The sequence below is a fragment of the Carcharodon carcharias genome, chromosome 1 (genome assembly GCF_017639515.1).
Source record: "Carcharodon carcharias isolate sCarCar2 chromosome 1, sCarCar2.pri, whole genome shotgun sequence".
NCBI lineage: Eukaryota > Metazoa > Chordata > Chondrichthyes > Lamniformes > Lamnidae > Carcharodon > Carcharodon carcharias.
Genome location: NC_054467.1, coordinates 122,733,067 through 122,747,844, shown reverse-complemented (window position 1 = coordinate 122,747,844; position 14,778 = coordinate 122,733,067). Strand labels below are relative to the sequence as shown.

The window sequence follows — 14,778 nt, the reverse complement described above, 5'->3', positions numbered from 1 at the left end:
AGCATGGATACAAGATTGGCTGTCTGGCAGGAGGCAGAGAGTGGGGATAAGGGAGTCCTTCTCAGGATGGTGGCCGGTGACTAGTGGAGTTCCGCAGGGATCAGTGTCGGGACCACAACTTTTCACTTTATACATTAATGATCCAGATGAAGGAACTGAGGGCATCCTGGGTAAGTTTGCAGATGACATAAGGATAGGTGGAGAGACGGGTAGTATTGAGGAGGCGGGGAGGCTGCAGAAGGATTTGGACAGGTTAGGAGAATGGGCAAAGAAGTGGCAGATGGAATACAATGTGGGGAAGTGTGAGGTCATGCACTTTGGTAGGAAGAATAGAGGCATAGACTATTTTCTAAATGGGGAGAGAATTCAGAAATCTGGAGTGCAAAGGGACTTGAGAGTCCTAGTCCAGGATTCTCTTAAGGTTAACTTGCAGGTTGAGTCAGTAGTTAGGAAGGCAAATGCAATGTTGGCATTTATTTCAAGAGGACTAGAATATAAAAGCAGGAATGTGCTGCTGAGGCTTTATAAGGCTCTGGTCAGACCATATTTAGAATATTGTGAGCAATTTTGGGCCCCGTATCTCAGGAAGAATGTGCTGGCCCTGGAGAGAGTCCAGAGGAGGTTCATGAGAATAATCCCAGGAATGAAAGGATTAACATATGAGGAACGTTTGAGGACTCTGGGTCTATACTCGATGGAGTTTAGAAGGATGAGGGGGGATCTGATTGAAACTTACAGAATACTGAAAGGCCTGGATAGAGTGGATGTGGGAAAGATGTTTCCATTAGTAGGACAGAGATGAGGAGAAACTTCTTTAGCCAGAGAGTGGTGAATCTATGGAATTCATTGCCACAGAAGGCTGTGGAGGCCAGGTCATTGAGTGTATTTAAGACCGAGATAGATAGGTTCTTGATTGGTAAGGGGATCAAAGATTACAGGGAGAAGGTGGGAAAATGTGGTTGAGAAACTTATCAGCCATGATTGAATGGCGGAGCAGACTCGATGGGCTGAATGGCCTAATTTCTGCTCCTATGTCTTACGGTCTTATGGTAATTCCAAAATTTTTGGCAAGCATATCCTTACAGCAGTAGTGCTCAGAATGAGATTTTTTTTTTAAGAGCCACATTGTTCATTATTATTGGGGTCACTTAATGTTTCCTTAGCAGCCTTCTCATCCTAACTGAATGAGTTTCCAGGGTTCCCCATGTGGCCTAACTGGTTATTGGATTCTCCTACTCCCTGTTCCCAACGTATGGCAGTTCCTTTCCCATTTAATGGTTTGCCAATAGCCTTGTCGATAAAAGGCCTGTATCTGCCCAATCCCACATGAAAGGTTTAAGGAAAACATCTCTCAAAATGAATAGGGCTGCTCAGCCTTGATCTTCGTGGGATGAGACCATTGACTCTAATTGTGATGTAAATGCTTTGCTGCAGCAAGCTGGCTGACCTTGGTTTGCAACACAACTTCATTGGCCTGCAGCAGGGACTCTTTTTGGTTTTAAACCTGTGTAAATTCATTCCTGTTTTAGGCACAGTTTAAATGACTGACTCATTTCCAAATTCTATCCATGAAGGAAAATGTTACCTAAGATCCTGAAGTGTGATGAAGCCACTGATCCAGTTCCAATGCTGCCATCCTATGAGCCTCCCAGCAGTGTTAGGGAGCACCGGTAAATCACCACAATACCATTAAGAATAGATAACGTGTACTGATTCAAACCCAGCAGAGAATAGAAACAGACAACAGCTTCACCCTGCTTCCAGAAGGTTGACGGGAAATTGAGCACATACTATTGAATTGCCATGAATAATCCTCCACTTACATGACTCTATCAGATATAACACATTAACAAGTTCAATAAATATCATTTTGAACCCAGCCACTGGTGGTACAAGCAATACAAAGATGATGGTGTAAGCTGGTACAAATTAATCTGCTGTGTATGATTTGAATGTGCAAAATTACAGTGGAGTTCATTAAATCCAAATCATTGCTTGGGTTAGGAACTATGGTTTTATGATCATTTCCTGAGGATCTTGGTGTCAGAGAGCGTGTGAACTTACATCGATGTTCCTACCTGTTCAGAATTTTCAGGTTCTAAGATGTGCCAGTGATGTCATTGTGTGCAAGGTGTATTTGAGAAAATTCCTCTTTCCTTAGGTCCGAATTGGCCTATATTCCATCACCTCAGAAAATCAGAGAAACTGTTAGAGGGAAATGTGATTGAGATGTTATTGGAAAAAATGTGCAGAGCTACAGGATATCGGCGTGAGAGTCTCAGTTTAAATCGTATTAAGGACACTTGGACTTTTTTAGGGCTAATGTTTGGATCTTCAGATTAATGCACTTAATATCTTTTATTTACAAATGTCTAGAAAATTTCAGCGTGGTTAGTACAAAATCACATCAAATATGAGTACTTGTTCTTGGGGAGGGGGGGGTGGGGTAATGCAAGTTGAGGGGATAAGAAGCAGAACAAATTAAGGGGGAAAAAATTATTTTCTAGCAGTTTTTGAAGTACATGAGGGGTTTGATGGGTTGGGTAGAAAGGCTGTTTGAAGGTTTGTACACTTCGCCTGACGCCTCGACTTTGCCTCTGCACTTTCCCAATTACAAGCTCTTGATGTGTTCAGTGCCTTCCCGAGTGAACTTCTCCATTTTGGTCAGTCACAAACGGGGATGTTTGTGACCCCTTCAGTGATGCTTTGAGGACATCCCTAAAGCATTTCTGATGTCCTCTTGGGAGTTTCCTGCTGTGACCAAGTTCTGCGTGAGCAGTTGTTTCTGGAGTCTGATGTCAGGCGTACAAACTACATGTCCCGCCCAGTGGAGCTGGGTTTGAGAGATTAGTGCTTCGATGCTGTGCACATTGGCTTTGGAGAGGGCGCTGCAGTTGAACTCCTTTCCTGCTAGCATTTGGAGGATCTTGTGAAGACACTGCTGGTGGTACTTCTCCAGTTCTTTGAGGTGACTTCTGTAGGTTGTCCAAGCCTCTGAAGCATATAGGGCTGCAGCGATCACTGCTGCCCACTAAACCATGTCCTTTATCTTGGTTTAAGATCCTGGTCTTCATTTGGCGAAGGCTGAGTTGGCACTTTGGAGGCAATGATGAACTTTGTCATTTATGTCTGCCTTCATTGAGAGGAAGTTCCCAAGGTACAGAATTTGGTCCATGTTTTCCAGGATTTCACAGTTGATCTTAATCAATAGGGGGAGATGTTCTGTTGTGGCAGCTGGTTGGAAGCGCACCTTCGTTTTCCGGGTGTTTAGGGAAAGGCCATTTTCTCATGTGGTTCGGAGAAGGAGTCACTAATAACCTGGAGCTGAGTTTCTGAGTGAGCGCACAAGTATTATCTACATTCTGAAGCTCTATAACTGAGGTTGGAGTGATTTTGGTTTTTTATTGAAGGCAGCATAGGTTGAACAATTTCCAGTCTCTCCTGTAGATTATCTCTACCCCTGTGGGTAATTTGCTGGAGCTGAAGTGCAAAATTGCAGTGAGGAAAATGGAGAATAGGGTTGGTGTGACGATAGACTTGTTTAACCCGAATCTTCATTGATCGGGTTTGTGGTGAGGATCATGGCTTGTATCTCATTGTGGAGTAGGCATAGGATCGTGACATATTATTGAGGGCAGCCAAATTTGAGCAGGATGCTCCATAAGCCTTCACAGTCGAAATAGCCAAAGGCTTTCATGAGGTTGTAGAGGCCATGTACAGCGGTTGGTGCTGTTCCTTTGACCTTTTGTGAATTTGGCACACGGTGAAGTTCATGATTGTGGTGCCTCTCGATAAATGAGAACTGCACTGCAACACTAGAAGGAGTTCTTTGGCCACTGGGAGGTGATGATTGAGGAGGATCCTTTCAATGATCTTCCCAATGGCTGACTCCCCTTTAGTTACTGCATCACTTACCTCCTTTCTTGAACTTAATCTAGGGCAATTAGGGATGGGCAATAAATGCTGGCTTGACTGGTGATGCCCACATCCCATGAAAGAATATTTTAAAAAGTCACGATCAGGTTGTACCTGAGATACTCTGGCATGCACTCATCTTCCCAGACGAGGGATATGACATTTTGCAGCCATTCCAGGAGTATATCTCCACCATGTTTCAGAATTTCAGTCGGGATTCCATCTGCTCCAGAGACTTTGTTATTTTTCAGTTGTCGAATGGCTTTTTCAACCTCGCTCTCAATCGGAGTAGTGCTGAGACTGAGTTGGACCGTATTGAGGAATGGAGTTGAGGACGTTCAAGTTGAAGATAGTCTCAGGTGAAGAGTTCTTCAAAATGGTGTCTCCAGTGAGCGCTGACTGCCCTGTTCTTGATGCTTGACTCTGTGGGTTGGGTCCTTGAGTGCTTGGGCCATAGATTACCCTGAGCACGCTGAAGAAACCGTGTATGTCCTTGTTGTCCACGAGTTGTTGAATCTCCCATGCTCTTTCTACCCACCATTTGTTCTTTATATCACAGATTTTATGTTGTACAGCTGCCTTCAAGCACGTGTAAGACTGCAACTTTTCTCTTGAGCTGTGGTGAAGTTTCCATTCAATGAAAGATTTGCACTCAATTAGATCCTGTATCTCTTGGTCATTTTCATCAAACCAGTCACATTGTTTCCTAGTAAAGAGACCTAGGACCTCTTCACAGATGATTGCTATGGTGGACTTTAGAGTCGACAAGGCAATACGGACACTGTAGCTCCTGGCGGCTGCAGGTTGAGAGATTAGCATTGAGGAAGGCTGACTTGGTGGAATCTTTGAGGTCCTCGATGTTAATTTTCAATTGCTTCTGCTGCCTCTGTTGTTTGGGGGCCAGGCTGATGGAGATGGTAGATTGGATAAGGTGGTGATGAGTCCAGCAGTTGTCAGTACCTGTCATAGTGCGGGTGATGTGGACATCTCTGCAGTCCCTTATTCAAATGATGTAATTGAGCAATTGCCAATGTTTGGAACGTGGGTATACCATGAAGTCTTGTGCTCGTCTCGCTGGCAGAAGAGGGTGTTGGCTATAACAAGGTCATGTTCTAGGCAATGCGTCATGAGAAGGACACCTTTGCAAGTTTGCCTTCCCATTACTCCTTTGCCTTTTACACCCTTTCAGAGATTCACGCCCTTCCCGACTCTGGTGTTGAAATCCCCGAGGCGGATCAGTTGGTGAGATCACTGATTGATTACAGCCAAAGAAAAACTTTTGGCCTATATTTCTTCAGCCAGTCCTTAAACTTCAGTGTCTAAGGTTGAAAGGATGGAAATGCAGAGATCTGAGGGAGGGGAATTCACTCCAGCTCAGGAAAGTTCCAGGAGTAGAAAACAAATACTTAAGTTGTCAGAACAGAGAGGCTTGATTCATCTCAACATCCTGTGAGCAATTTTATCAGCCTGAAGTGGTAGCAAAATGTAAGTGGACATGGTGGGTGTAACATAATACTGATTTTTCTGCCTGAGGCCCACCCTTTGTAATTTTAGAGTGAGCCATGATTTAAATTGTCAGCACTCCAGCTGATTTCAACAGAAGCCTTAGTTTAAGTGCATTAGTTTAAAATGGATCTTGTGATTTAGATTTAGTTGAGACTTTGTGCAGTTTTGAGCTGTGCTGCACATTGGGATTGAATGTAGAGCTGGAGGTTATTATTTATTAAACTTTCCCATGTTATTGCTGTTTGCTTTTGTTGTCCTTTTACTTGTAAATCATGTGCTTGTCATTGTCAGTAAAATAATGAACTTACCAGATGAATTAAAACACCTATTGTGGATCATTTTTGTTTTGCGTGGGTTTTGACCTGTTGAAATTTCATTTTTTGATGCACTACAATAAAGAGTTTATTTGAATAGCCTGGAAGATGTTAGCAGTATTGTTCAAAAATTGCTATGAATTTTCATTATATTTATTTTTTCTACCTTTAGGTTGTCGTGTCCACAAATATTGCTGAAACTTCACTCACTATTGACGGTGTTGTGTTTGTGATAGATCCTGGTTTTGCTAAACAGAAGGCAAGTATTTAAATCTGGCCTTATTCCATTTTGAACAAATATTTGCATTCCTTTATCTGCCCATCCTTTGTAATTTCGACAAGTGTTTCATGGTATTCCTGCCCTTAAACTCCTGCATTTCTTGGTAATAACAGATTTTTAAACAATGTGTTTCATAGTGGTCAGTTTTCTTTGCACCCTTTCCTCTCCTAGAGGAAACAGGCTTCTCATACTTAGACTATTGGTGTTGGCAACCCTCCGTATCCATAACCGTTATTGAATTGATCTAAAATGCTGAGGGTTGAATTGACCACAGGTGATTTTAGTAGCAATCATGAACTTGTAGTCACCATGGTTAATGCGCCATCATTTCTAGCAAGGGTCACTAAATAGCGCATTTTATAGAGTTTTCTGCAGATCGTGGAATAGAGTAAACCCAGAGCTAATTATTATACTTATACTAGCAACAGCAAAGTTTGAAAAGTAAACCCATAATGCCTCAATGCAAAGAAAAAGAAGACTGGCTTTGTGGGGAGCATGTAGAAGCAATACTGGAAATCCCAACCATCCCTACAGCCATTGGGATTTTCAGTATTGCTTCTACATCCTCCCCACAAAGCCAGTCTTCTTTTTCTTTGCATTGAGGCATTCTGGGTTTACTTTTCAAACTTTGCTGTTGCTATTATCACAGGATCTTGCTACTTTTTTATTTAAAATAGTGTCATTTCTTATTCCATCTCCACCCTCACTGGATGCCATTAAAAAGTAATGCGTAGTTCAGCTGGGATGAATCATCAGCAGCTATGAAGAGCTTAAAGTTTGTAATGACAGCCCATTTGCCATCCTAAAGCTGACTTTATGGTAATCTACCTCTTTCAATTCATGTAGCAGACATGGGTTCCATAGGAGCCATTTAACCCTTTGAGCCTGTTCTGCCATTCTGTGAAATGATCTGTGACCCAACTCCATTTTCCAGCAACTTACAACTGTACAAGTATTATTTAATAAATCTATGGTGACCATTTGAACTAAAATCCAGTTAATAAATCTTGTTTGTTGTTGAGTTCCTTTTAACCTTTTGTTCTACAGACCTTTTGCTAGAACATAGGGAAGGTGTAGCTGGGGTTAAGGTGGGTATTGGAGATGGTCAATTTGAGAAAAGAGTAAAGAAGTCAAAACCATCTGAAAATGATGATGGATAAAGAGAGTTCTTTGCCAATGTGTATCTATTTCACTTTTACTGTTGAAATTGATGGACCAGGAAATTGATTTTTTTTAAGTGATCCTCACCATCCAATTATGGATTCTTTTTATGTTATATTTTAAAGAACTGATGCATTTGACTTCATGAGGTAAAAATATTTTCTCATCCTTTGAACTCCTAATCTGACTAGTACTTAAGTTTTGGTGTTCAATGCAACTTGCGTTCACTGTCTTTTCATGATCAACAGGTATACAACCCACGTATCAGAGTTGAATCGTTATTGGTGACTGCTATCAGCAAAGCATCTGCCCAGCAAAGAGCTGGTCGTGCTGGTCGTACTAGACCAGGAAAGTGCTTTAGACTCTATACTGAAAAGGCCTATAAAACTGAAATGCAGGCAAGTTTTATATATTGCTTTATAATCTGTACCTCCTTGTTACACTATATAGATTTAGAGAATTCCAACGATATTTGCCTGGAACTAGAGAATTCTGATGATATTTCTCTGGAACTACCCAGTCGTTCTACTGATAGATGGTTAGTGGATTTGTTTCTCCATCTGAAGGGATATTCAAACTCTTAATCCTTTGACCTAGAAACATGAGTCTGGATTGATCGGTCTACCCTACACCTTATAGCATCACTGAAATCGTACCTGCTGACGTTCCCTTAAATGTAACTTCGACCGTGAGTCTGCAGCTTTATCGGTTTCCACTTCCGATTATCTTCCACAATGCCGGAAAGTGCATATGTATGGATGCCGAGTAAGGATAACATCAAGTGGAGCTGTAATTTGTGCTTTCCCACCCCGTCCTGAATATTTGCTGTTTACCGAATGGGTGAGGTATATATAAAAAAAGATGATGTTTGTGGGTTCATCATTATTCTTTGAATTGAAGAAACCTCCATATGTCCCACTGATCTAGCTTCCGAGCTGCTTTCATTGTCCCTTTTGGGCTTGAATGCTTCCTTCGAGGAAAGATTTGCTGTTGGCTGCGTTCAGAATGGTTTTATGTGTTAACAGCAAAGGAAATATCAGGCAAGGTTATCACACCATGATGCCATTACTGAGGGAAATTGTCCTTCACGGTGTTCAGGGCAACCTTGGTTCTCTCTTGTGAAGACAGATCCTCACAGATAGGTAATCTTCATTAATAATCCCATAATAGTTGCTATTTTCTAAGCCTGACACAGAAATACAATACCAGCATTTTTGATTAGTTGGCCTACATAACATAGTTTTGTAATTGTCTTGGTGTATGGAAACTAAATTGAGGATGAAGCAGGAAATTTGAAAACTGAATGTCGTTTTGGTCACAATGAGCTTCTGACCACATAATCGCACCATCACCAAGACCCCCTATTCCCAACTTTGTAGTATTGCCCAACTCCATACCTGTCTCAGCTCATCAGCTGCTGAAACCCTTATCCTATCCGTTCCTTTGTTACTTCTAGACTTGACAATTCCAATATGCTGCTGACTGCTCTCCCATGTTTCACCCTCTGTAAACTTGAGGTCATCCAAAACTATGGCTGCCAGCATCAGAACTTGCGCCAAGTTGTGTGCTTGTTGACCTATGTTGGCTCCTGGTTAAGCAACATCTTGATTTTTAAAATTCTCATCTTTCTTTTCAAGCCCCTCCTTATCCTGTAATCTCCTCCAGCCCCACAACCTTCTGATAGCTGCAATCCTCTAATTCTAGCCTGTTGAGAACTCCTGATCCCAGTGTTCTTGCCTTTAGCTGCATTGGCTCCAAGCGCTCCGATTTCTTTCTTAAACCCTTCCGTCCCTCTGTCCACTTTTAAGACAGTGGTTAAAACCTGTGTCTTTAAACAAGCTTTTGGGTCAATATGCTAATATCTCTCATGTGACTTGCTGTCAAGCTGTGTTTTATAATGCTCCTGTGAAGTGCCATGGGACTTTTTGTTATGTTAAGAGTATTACAAAAATGTAAGTCGTTCTTGTTTACACAGTGGAGATTGTTATTCTTTCTCAACATGTTTATTTGAACTTTTGTACTTTTTAAAATTAACAGGACAATACTTATCCTGAAATTTTGAGGTCTAACCTGGGTTCTGTAGTTCTTCAACTGAAGAAACTTGGCATTGATGACTTGGTACATTTTGACTTCATGGATCCACCAGGTAAGGAACTGGCCAAACTTTTGAGATCATCTCCTACCCTACCCTTATTTTCAGAAGCATTTAAAGCAGCTTTATCCTCTCTTTATCTATTGAGTCATTGTTTAGATCCATTTTACAAATTTTGAAGTCATCTAGCTTATATTTGTCTCGACTTAGCTGTAAGATTGCTATTACATGTGTGTAATGTCATTGGACCTCAGATTGTTATTTATTTTGTTATTCATTCACTGGATGTGGGCTTCGCTGGCTGGGCCAGCATTTATTGTCCATCCCTAGTTGCCCTTGAGAAGGTGGTGGTGAGCTGCCTTTTTGAACCACTGCAGTCCATGTGGTGTAGGTACACCCACAGTGCTGTTAAGAAGGGAGTTCCAGGATTTTGACCCAGTGACAGTGAAGGAACGGTGATATATTTTCAAGTCAGGATGGTGAGTGACTTGGAGGGGAACTTCCAGGTAGTGGTGGTCCCATCTATTTGCTGCCCTTGTCCTTCTAGATGGTTGTGGTCGTGGGTTTGAAGGTGCTGTCTAAGGAGCCTTGTTGAATTCCTGCAGTGCATCTAGATGGTACACACTGCTGCGACTGTGCGTCAGTGGTAGAAGGAGTGAATATTTGTGAATGTAGTGTCAATCAAGCGGACTGCTTTGTCCTGGACGTTGTCCAGCCTATTCAGTGTTATGGGAGCTGGAATCATTCAGGCAAGTGAGGAATATTCCATCACACTCCTGACTTGTGCCTTGTAGTTGGTAGACAGGCTTTGGGGAGTCAGGAGGTGTGTTACTCGTCGCACGATTCCTAGCCTCTGACCTGCTCTTGTAGCCACAGTATTTATATGGCTAGTTTAGTTCAGTTTCTGGTCAATGGTAACCCCCAGGATGTTGATAGTGGGGGATTCATTGATGGTAATGCCATTGAACATCAAGGGTCTTCAGTACTATTACCGGAATATTGTTGGAGATGGTCATTGCCTGACACTTGTGTGGCGCGAATGTTACTTGCCACTTGTCAACCCAAGCCTGGATATTGACCATGTCTTGCTGCATTTGGACATGATTCCTCAGATACTGAAGCAGTCCATGCATGGTGCTGAACATTGTGCAATCATCGGCGAACATCCCCACTTCTGACCTTATGATGGAAGGAAGGTCATTGATGAAGCAACTGAAGATGGTTGGGCCTAGGACACTATCCTGAGGAACCCTTGCAGTGATGTCCTGGAGCTGAGATGACTCAGCTCCAAAAACCACAACCATCTCCCTTTATGTTAGGATTGACTCCAACCAATGGAGAGTTTTCCCCCTAATTCCCATTGACTCCAGTTTCTGCACTTGGCCAAATGCTGCCTTGATGTCAAGGGCTATGACACTCACCTCACCTTGGGAGTTTAGCTCTTTTGTCCATGTTTGAACCAAGGCTGTAATGAGGTCTGGTGCTGAGTGGCCCTGGCAGAATCCAAACTGACCATCAGTGAGCAGGTTATTGCTAAGCAATTGCCGCTTGATCGCACTATTGATGACCCCCTCCATTACTTTACTGATGATCGAGAGTAGACTGCTGGGGCAATAATTGGCCGGGTTGGATTTGCCCTTTTTGTGTACAGATCCTACTTGGGCAATTTTCCACATAGCTGGGTAGATGCCACTATTGTAGCTGTACTGGAACAGCTTGGCTATGGGCGTGGCAAGTTCTGGAGCACAAGTCTTCAGTACTATTATCGGAATATTATCAGGGCCCGTAGCCTTTGCAGTATCCAGTGCCTTCAGCCATTTCTTGATGTCACGTGGAATGAATCGAATTGTCTGAAGACTGGCATCTGTGATGCAGGGGACCTCCGGAGAGGCCGTGATGGATCATCCACTCGGCACCTCTGGCTGAAGATTGTTGCAAATGCTTCAGCCTTATCTTTTGCACTGCTGTGTTGGGCTCCTCCATCATTGAGGATGGGGATATTTGTGGAACCTCCTCCTCCAGTGAGTTGTTTAATTGTCCACCATCATTCATGAATGGATGTGGCAGGACTGCAGAGCTTAGATCTGGTCCGTTGGTTGTGGGATCGCTTAGCCCTGTCTATCACTTGCTGCTTATGCTGTTTGGCATGCAAGTAGTCCTGTGTTATAGCTTCACCAGGTTGACACCTCATGTTTAGGCATGCTCCTGGCATGCCCTCCTGCACTCTTCTTTGAATCAGGGTTGATCGCCTGGTTTCATGGTATTGGTACAGTGAGGGATATGCTGGGCCACGAGGTTACAGATTGTGTTCGAGTACAATTCTGCTGCTGATGACCCAGAGCGCCTCATGGATGCCCAGTCTTGAGTTGCTAGATCTGTTTGAAATCAATCGCATTTAGCACAGTGATGAAGTCACACAACACGGTGGAGGGTATCCTCAATGTGAACGCGGGACTTCGTCTCCACAATGACTGTGCGGTGGTCACTCCTACCGATATTGTCATGGACAGATGCATCTGTGGCAGGCAGTTCGGTGAGGATGAGGTCAAGTATATTTTTCCCTCTTGTTGGTTCCCTCACCATCTGCCACAGACCCAGTCTAGCAGATATGTCGTTTAGGACTCGGTCAGTAGTGGTGCTACCGCACCGCTCTTGGTGATGGACATTGAAGTCCCCCACCCAGAGTACATTCTGCGCCCTTGCTACCCTCAGTGTTTCCTCCAAGTAGTGTTCAACAAGGAGGTGCACTGATTCATCAGCTGAGGGAGGGAGGTACATGGTAATCAGCAGGAGTTTCCTTGCCCAGGTTTGACCTGATGCCATGAGATTTCATGGAGTCCAGAGTCGATGTTGAGGACTTCCAGGGCAACTCCCTTCCCACTGTATACCACTGTGCTGCCACCTTTGCTGGGTCTGTCCTGCCGGTGAGACAGGACATACCCAGGGATGGTGATGGTGGAGCCTGGGACATTATTTGTAAGGTATGATTCTGTGAGGATGGCTGTCAGGCTGTTGCTTGACTTGTTTGTGAGACAGATCTCCCAATTTTGGCACCAGCCCCCAGATGCTAGCAAGGAGGACTTCGCAGGGTCGACAGTTGTCATTTCCGGTGCCTAGGTCAACGCTGGTTCGCCCGTCCAGTTTCATTCTAGGTTTTGTTGCAGAGCTAGGGCTTCTGTAATTCACGTTGTGCAGTTAGTGTGTTCTGAGCCACCATTCTACTTATTGTAAAAGGATTACATGAACTATTTGTGATCATTCTCTATTGGAGAGCTCTTAGAGGTTATGAAATTCCCATGATAAAGCAGGATCTTGAGTTTCTGAGTTGGCATCCAGGAACACAGATGCTCCTTCAGGGATGCCGTGGGATCTTTTACACCCACATCAGGCATTTGGGATCAAGCTTTAATGTTGCACATGAAAGTCAGCAATTCTGACAGTGCAAGATTCACATTGTGCTGTACTGAAGTTTCAGCCTAGTTAATGTGTTGCATTCCTAAAGTGGGGCAAGACTGACTAATGCTTTGACCCGAATTGTTAGCACCACCATTGAGCCCCGTGGACATTCAGGTTAATAGCAACACCAGCAGAAATATTGAGAAAAGAGGATTGAAAGTTGGAGAAAACAGTGATGTTTATTGGAAATTGGCAGCAGGCTTATTTTTCAGTTTGATAAAACATGAAAGTAACTTCTGTGTATATTTTCCAACCCTGAAGTAATCCTATCATTTTCTATATACAGAGCAAAATGTTTCCAAAAAGCTAGGCATTTGTTTGCATTCTGTAAAAGTGAATCTGGTGCTTAACAGGAAAACCTAATGATTGATGGTATAAATTGGTCTCTTACCTGTTGGCAGAATATATTCCTGGTGAAGTATCAACTCCCTTATCATCTTTTAAAAATGTTTTTCTTCCCTGTTCCATTTGATCCTTGATGTGATTATTTGTCCTTGGGCTTTGAAAATTATTTAGCCCAGAGCAGACAATGCTGAAAGAATATTATTCACTTCATGTCAGTTAAATTACACTGTTTGTGTTGGCATGAATGTTTTTGGGTTCAGAATGGCAAAAGACGATATGGCCTGATTTAGATGTCAAGTTTCCCAAATTGGATTCAGCAGAAAGATGAGGCCACATTGTGAAGTTGTATGTCTAAATATTTATCTATATTAGGGATACCAGATAGTTCATCAGCTGAGTGGTTTTATTTCATCAAAGGTTATGTGTCTAATAATTATATGTTTTACATTTCAGCTCCTGAGACACTGATGAGGGCCTTGGAGCTTTTGAATTATCTCGCTGCACTGAATGATGATGGAGACCTGACGGAACTTGGGTCCATGATGGCAGAATTCCCATTAGACCCACAGTTGGCCAAGATGGTTATTGCCAGCTGTGAACACAACTGTTCAAATGAGATTCTCTCCATCACTGCAATGTTGTCAGGTAATAAGCGGGGACGCAATTGTCAAAACATGACTTGCAGTTAGACAAAACAAATTAATGAGCAGTTATTTTGTGGTAGAGTTGATCTATTCCAAGAATATGCTTTGTTTGGATGCCCAGTAAAAGCCATAGAATAATGTTGTATTTGAATGGTCTATGGAAAGGAGGCTTTGAAAAGGTTTGAACTGAAGAATGTACAAGCTCAAGCAATTAATTCTGATTACAATTTTCCAGGTTTGATGCTTAATTTCAGGTATTTTTTAACCATTTTTAACATTTTATTCTGCCCATAAATCACTTCTGTTCAAGCAGATGTCTAGTAAAGGAGGAAAGCTTAATGAAGTAGAGGTGTTGATGAATATCGAGACTGCTCAGCATAGTGAGGTTCAATATTCTGCACAAGAAACTAATTTTCACCCCAGTCTTAGAATTTCAATCGCAGAGAAGTAATTTTTCAACCCTACTCCCTTAGGATACAGACACACAAAATATTTTGAATTTCATAATTGGCTAAGAGAAAATGAAGGCTTATTTTAAATCTTAAAAACATTTATAATTGATCTACAAAAAGTATCATGGTTTGGCACTTTATGGTTATTTTTGTGTATCCCTTTGGCAGAGATGGGCAGCACTAATGCTCACTGTGACCTGAACATTGGTCACTTGCTTATTTAGGTAACTTGTGGTTTTGTATTTCGTTAATGATGCTGATTCTATCCTGCCTAATGCTTATACAAAACCGTTAATGGGCTGATTACATTTTTGTAAATAATGTTTAGCAAGACAACAGACTTGAACTCTATGTCAGTACAGTACTATAGATTAAATCAGATTCAGAGCAGCTGGGCAGGGCAGAATTTCACCCTTGCTTCCTTTTGTTCTTCCTGGGTTTTTAACCTATTGCAAGGGTGAGATTCAAGTCATCTATTGTACACTTCAAATACTAAACGTTTTGCAGTTACATATATTTTCAGTAGGTTAGGAAAATGCTTGCAGAAGGCATTCAGTTAATACATTATAATAGTTCTGTATTGCCCTATGCACCGCCTTTTTCACTAAAATTT

General features: G+C 42.3%; 1 protein-coding gene across 2 annotated transcripts in view; it reads left to right on the top strand.

Moving 5' to 3' along the window:
* Positions 1-14,778, top strand: part of dhx15 (DEAH (Asp-Glu-Ala-His) box helicase 15) — a 117,420-nt gene that overhangs the window by 78,722 nt on the left and 23,920 nt on the right. For both annotated transcript variants that reach the window (XM_041205005.1, XM_041205094.1), the window contains exons 7-10: positions 5,908-5,994; positions 7,425-7,574; positions 9,214-9,322; positions 13,523-13,714. In XM_041205005.1, the coding sequence (XP_041060939.1) occupies positions 5,908-5,994; positions 7,425-7,574; positions 9,214-9,322; positions 13,523-13,714 (538 nt within the window). The remainder of the gene's footprint in view (positions 1-5,907; positions 5,995-7,424; positions 7,575-9,213; positions 9,323-13,522; positions 13,715-14,778) is intronic.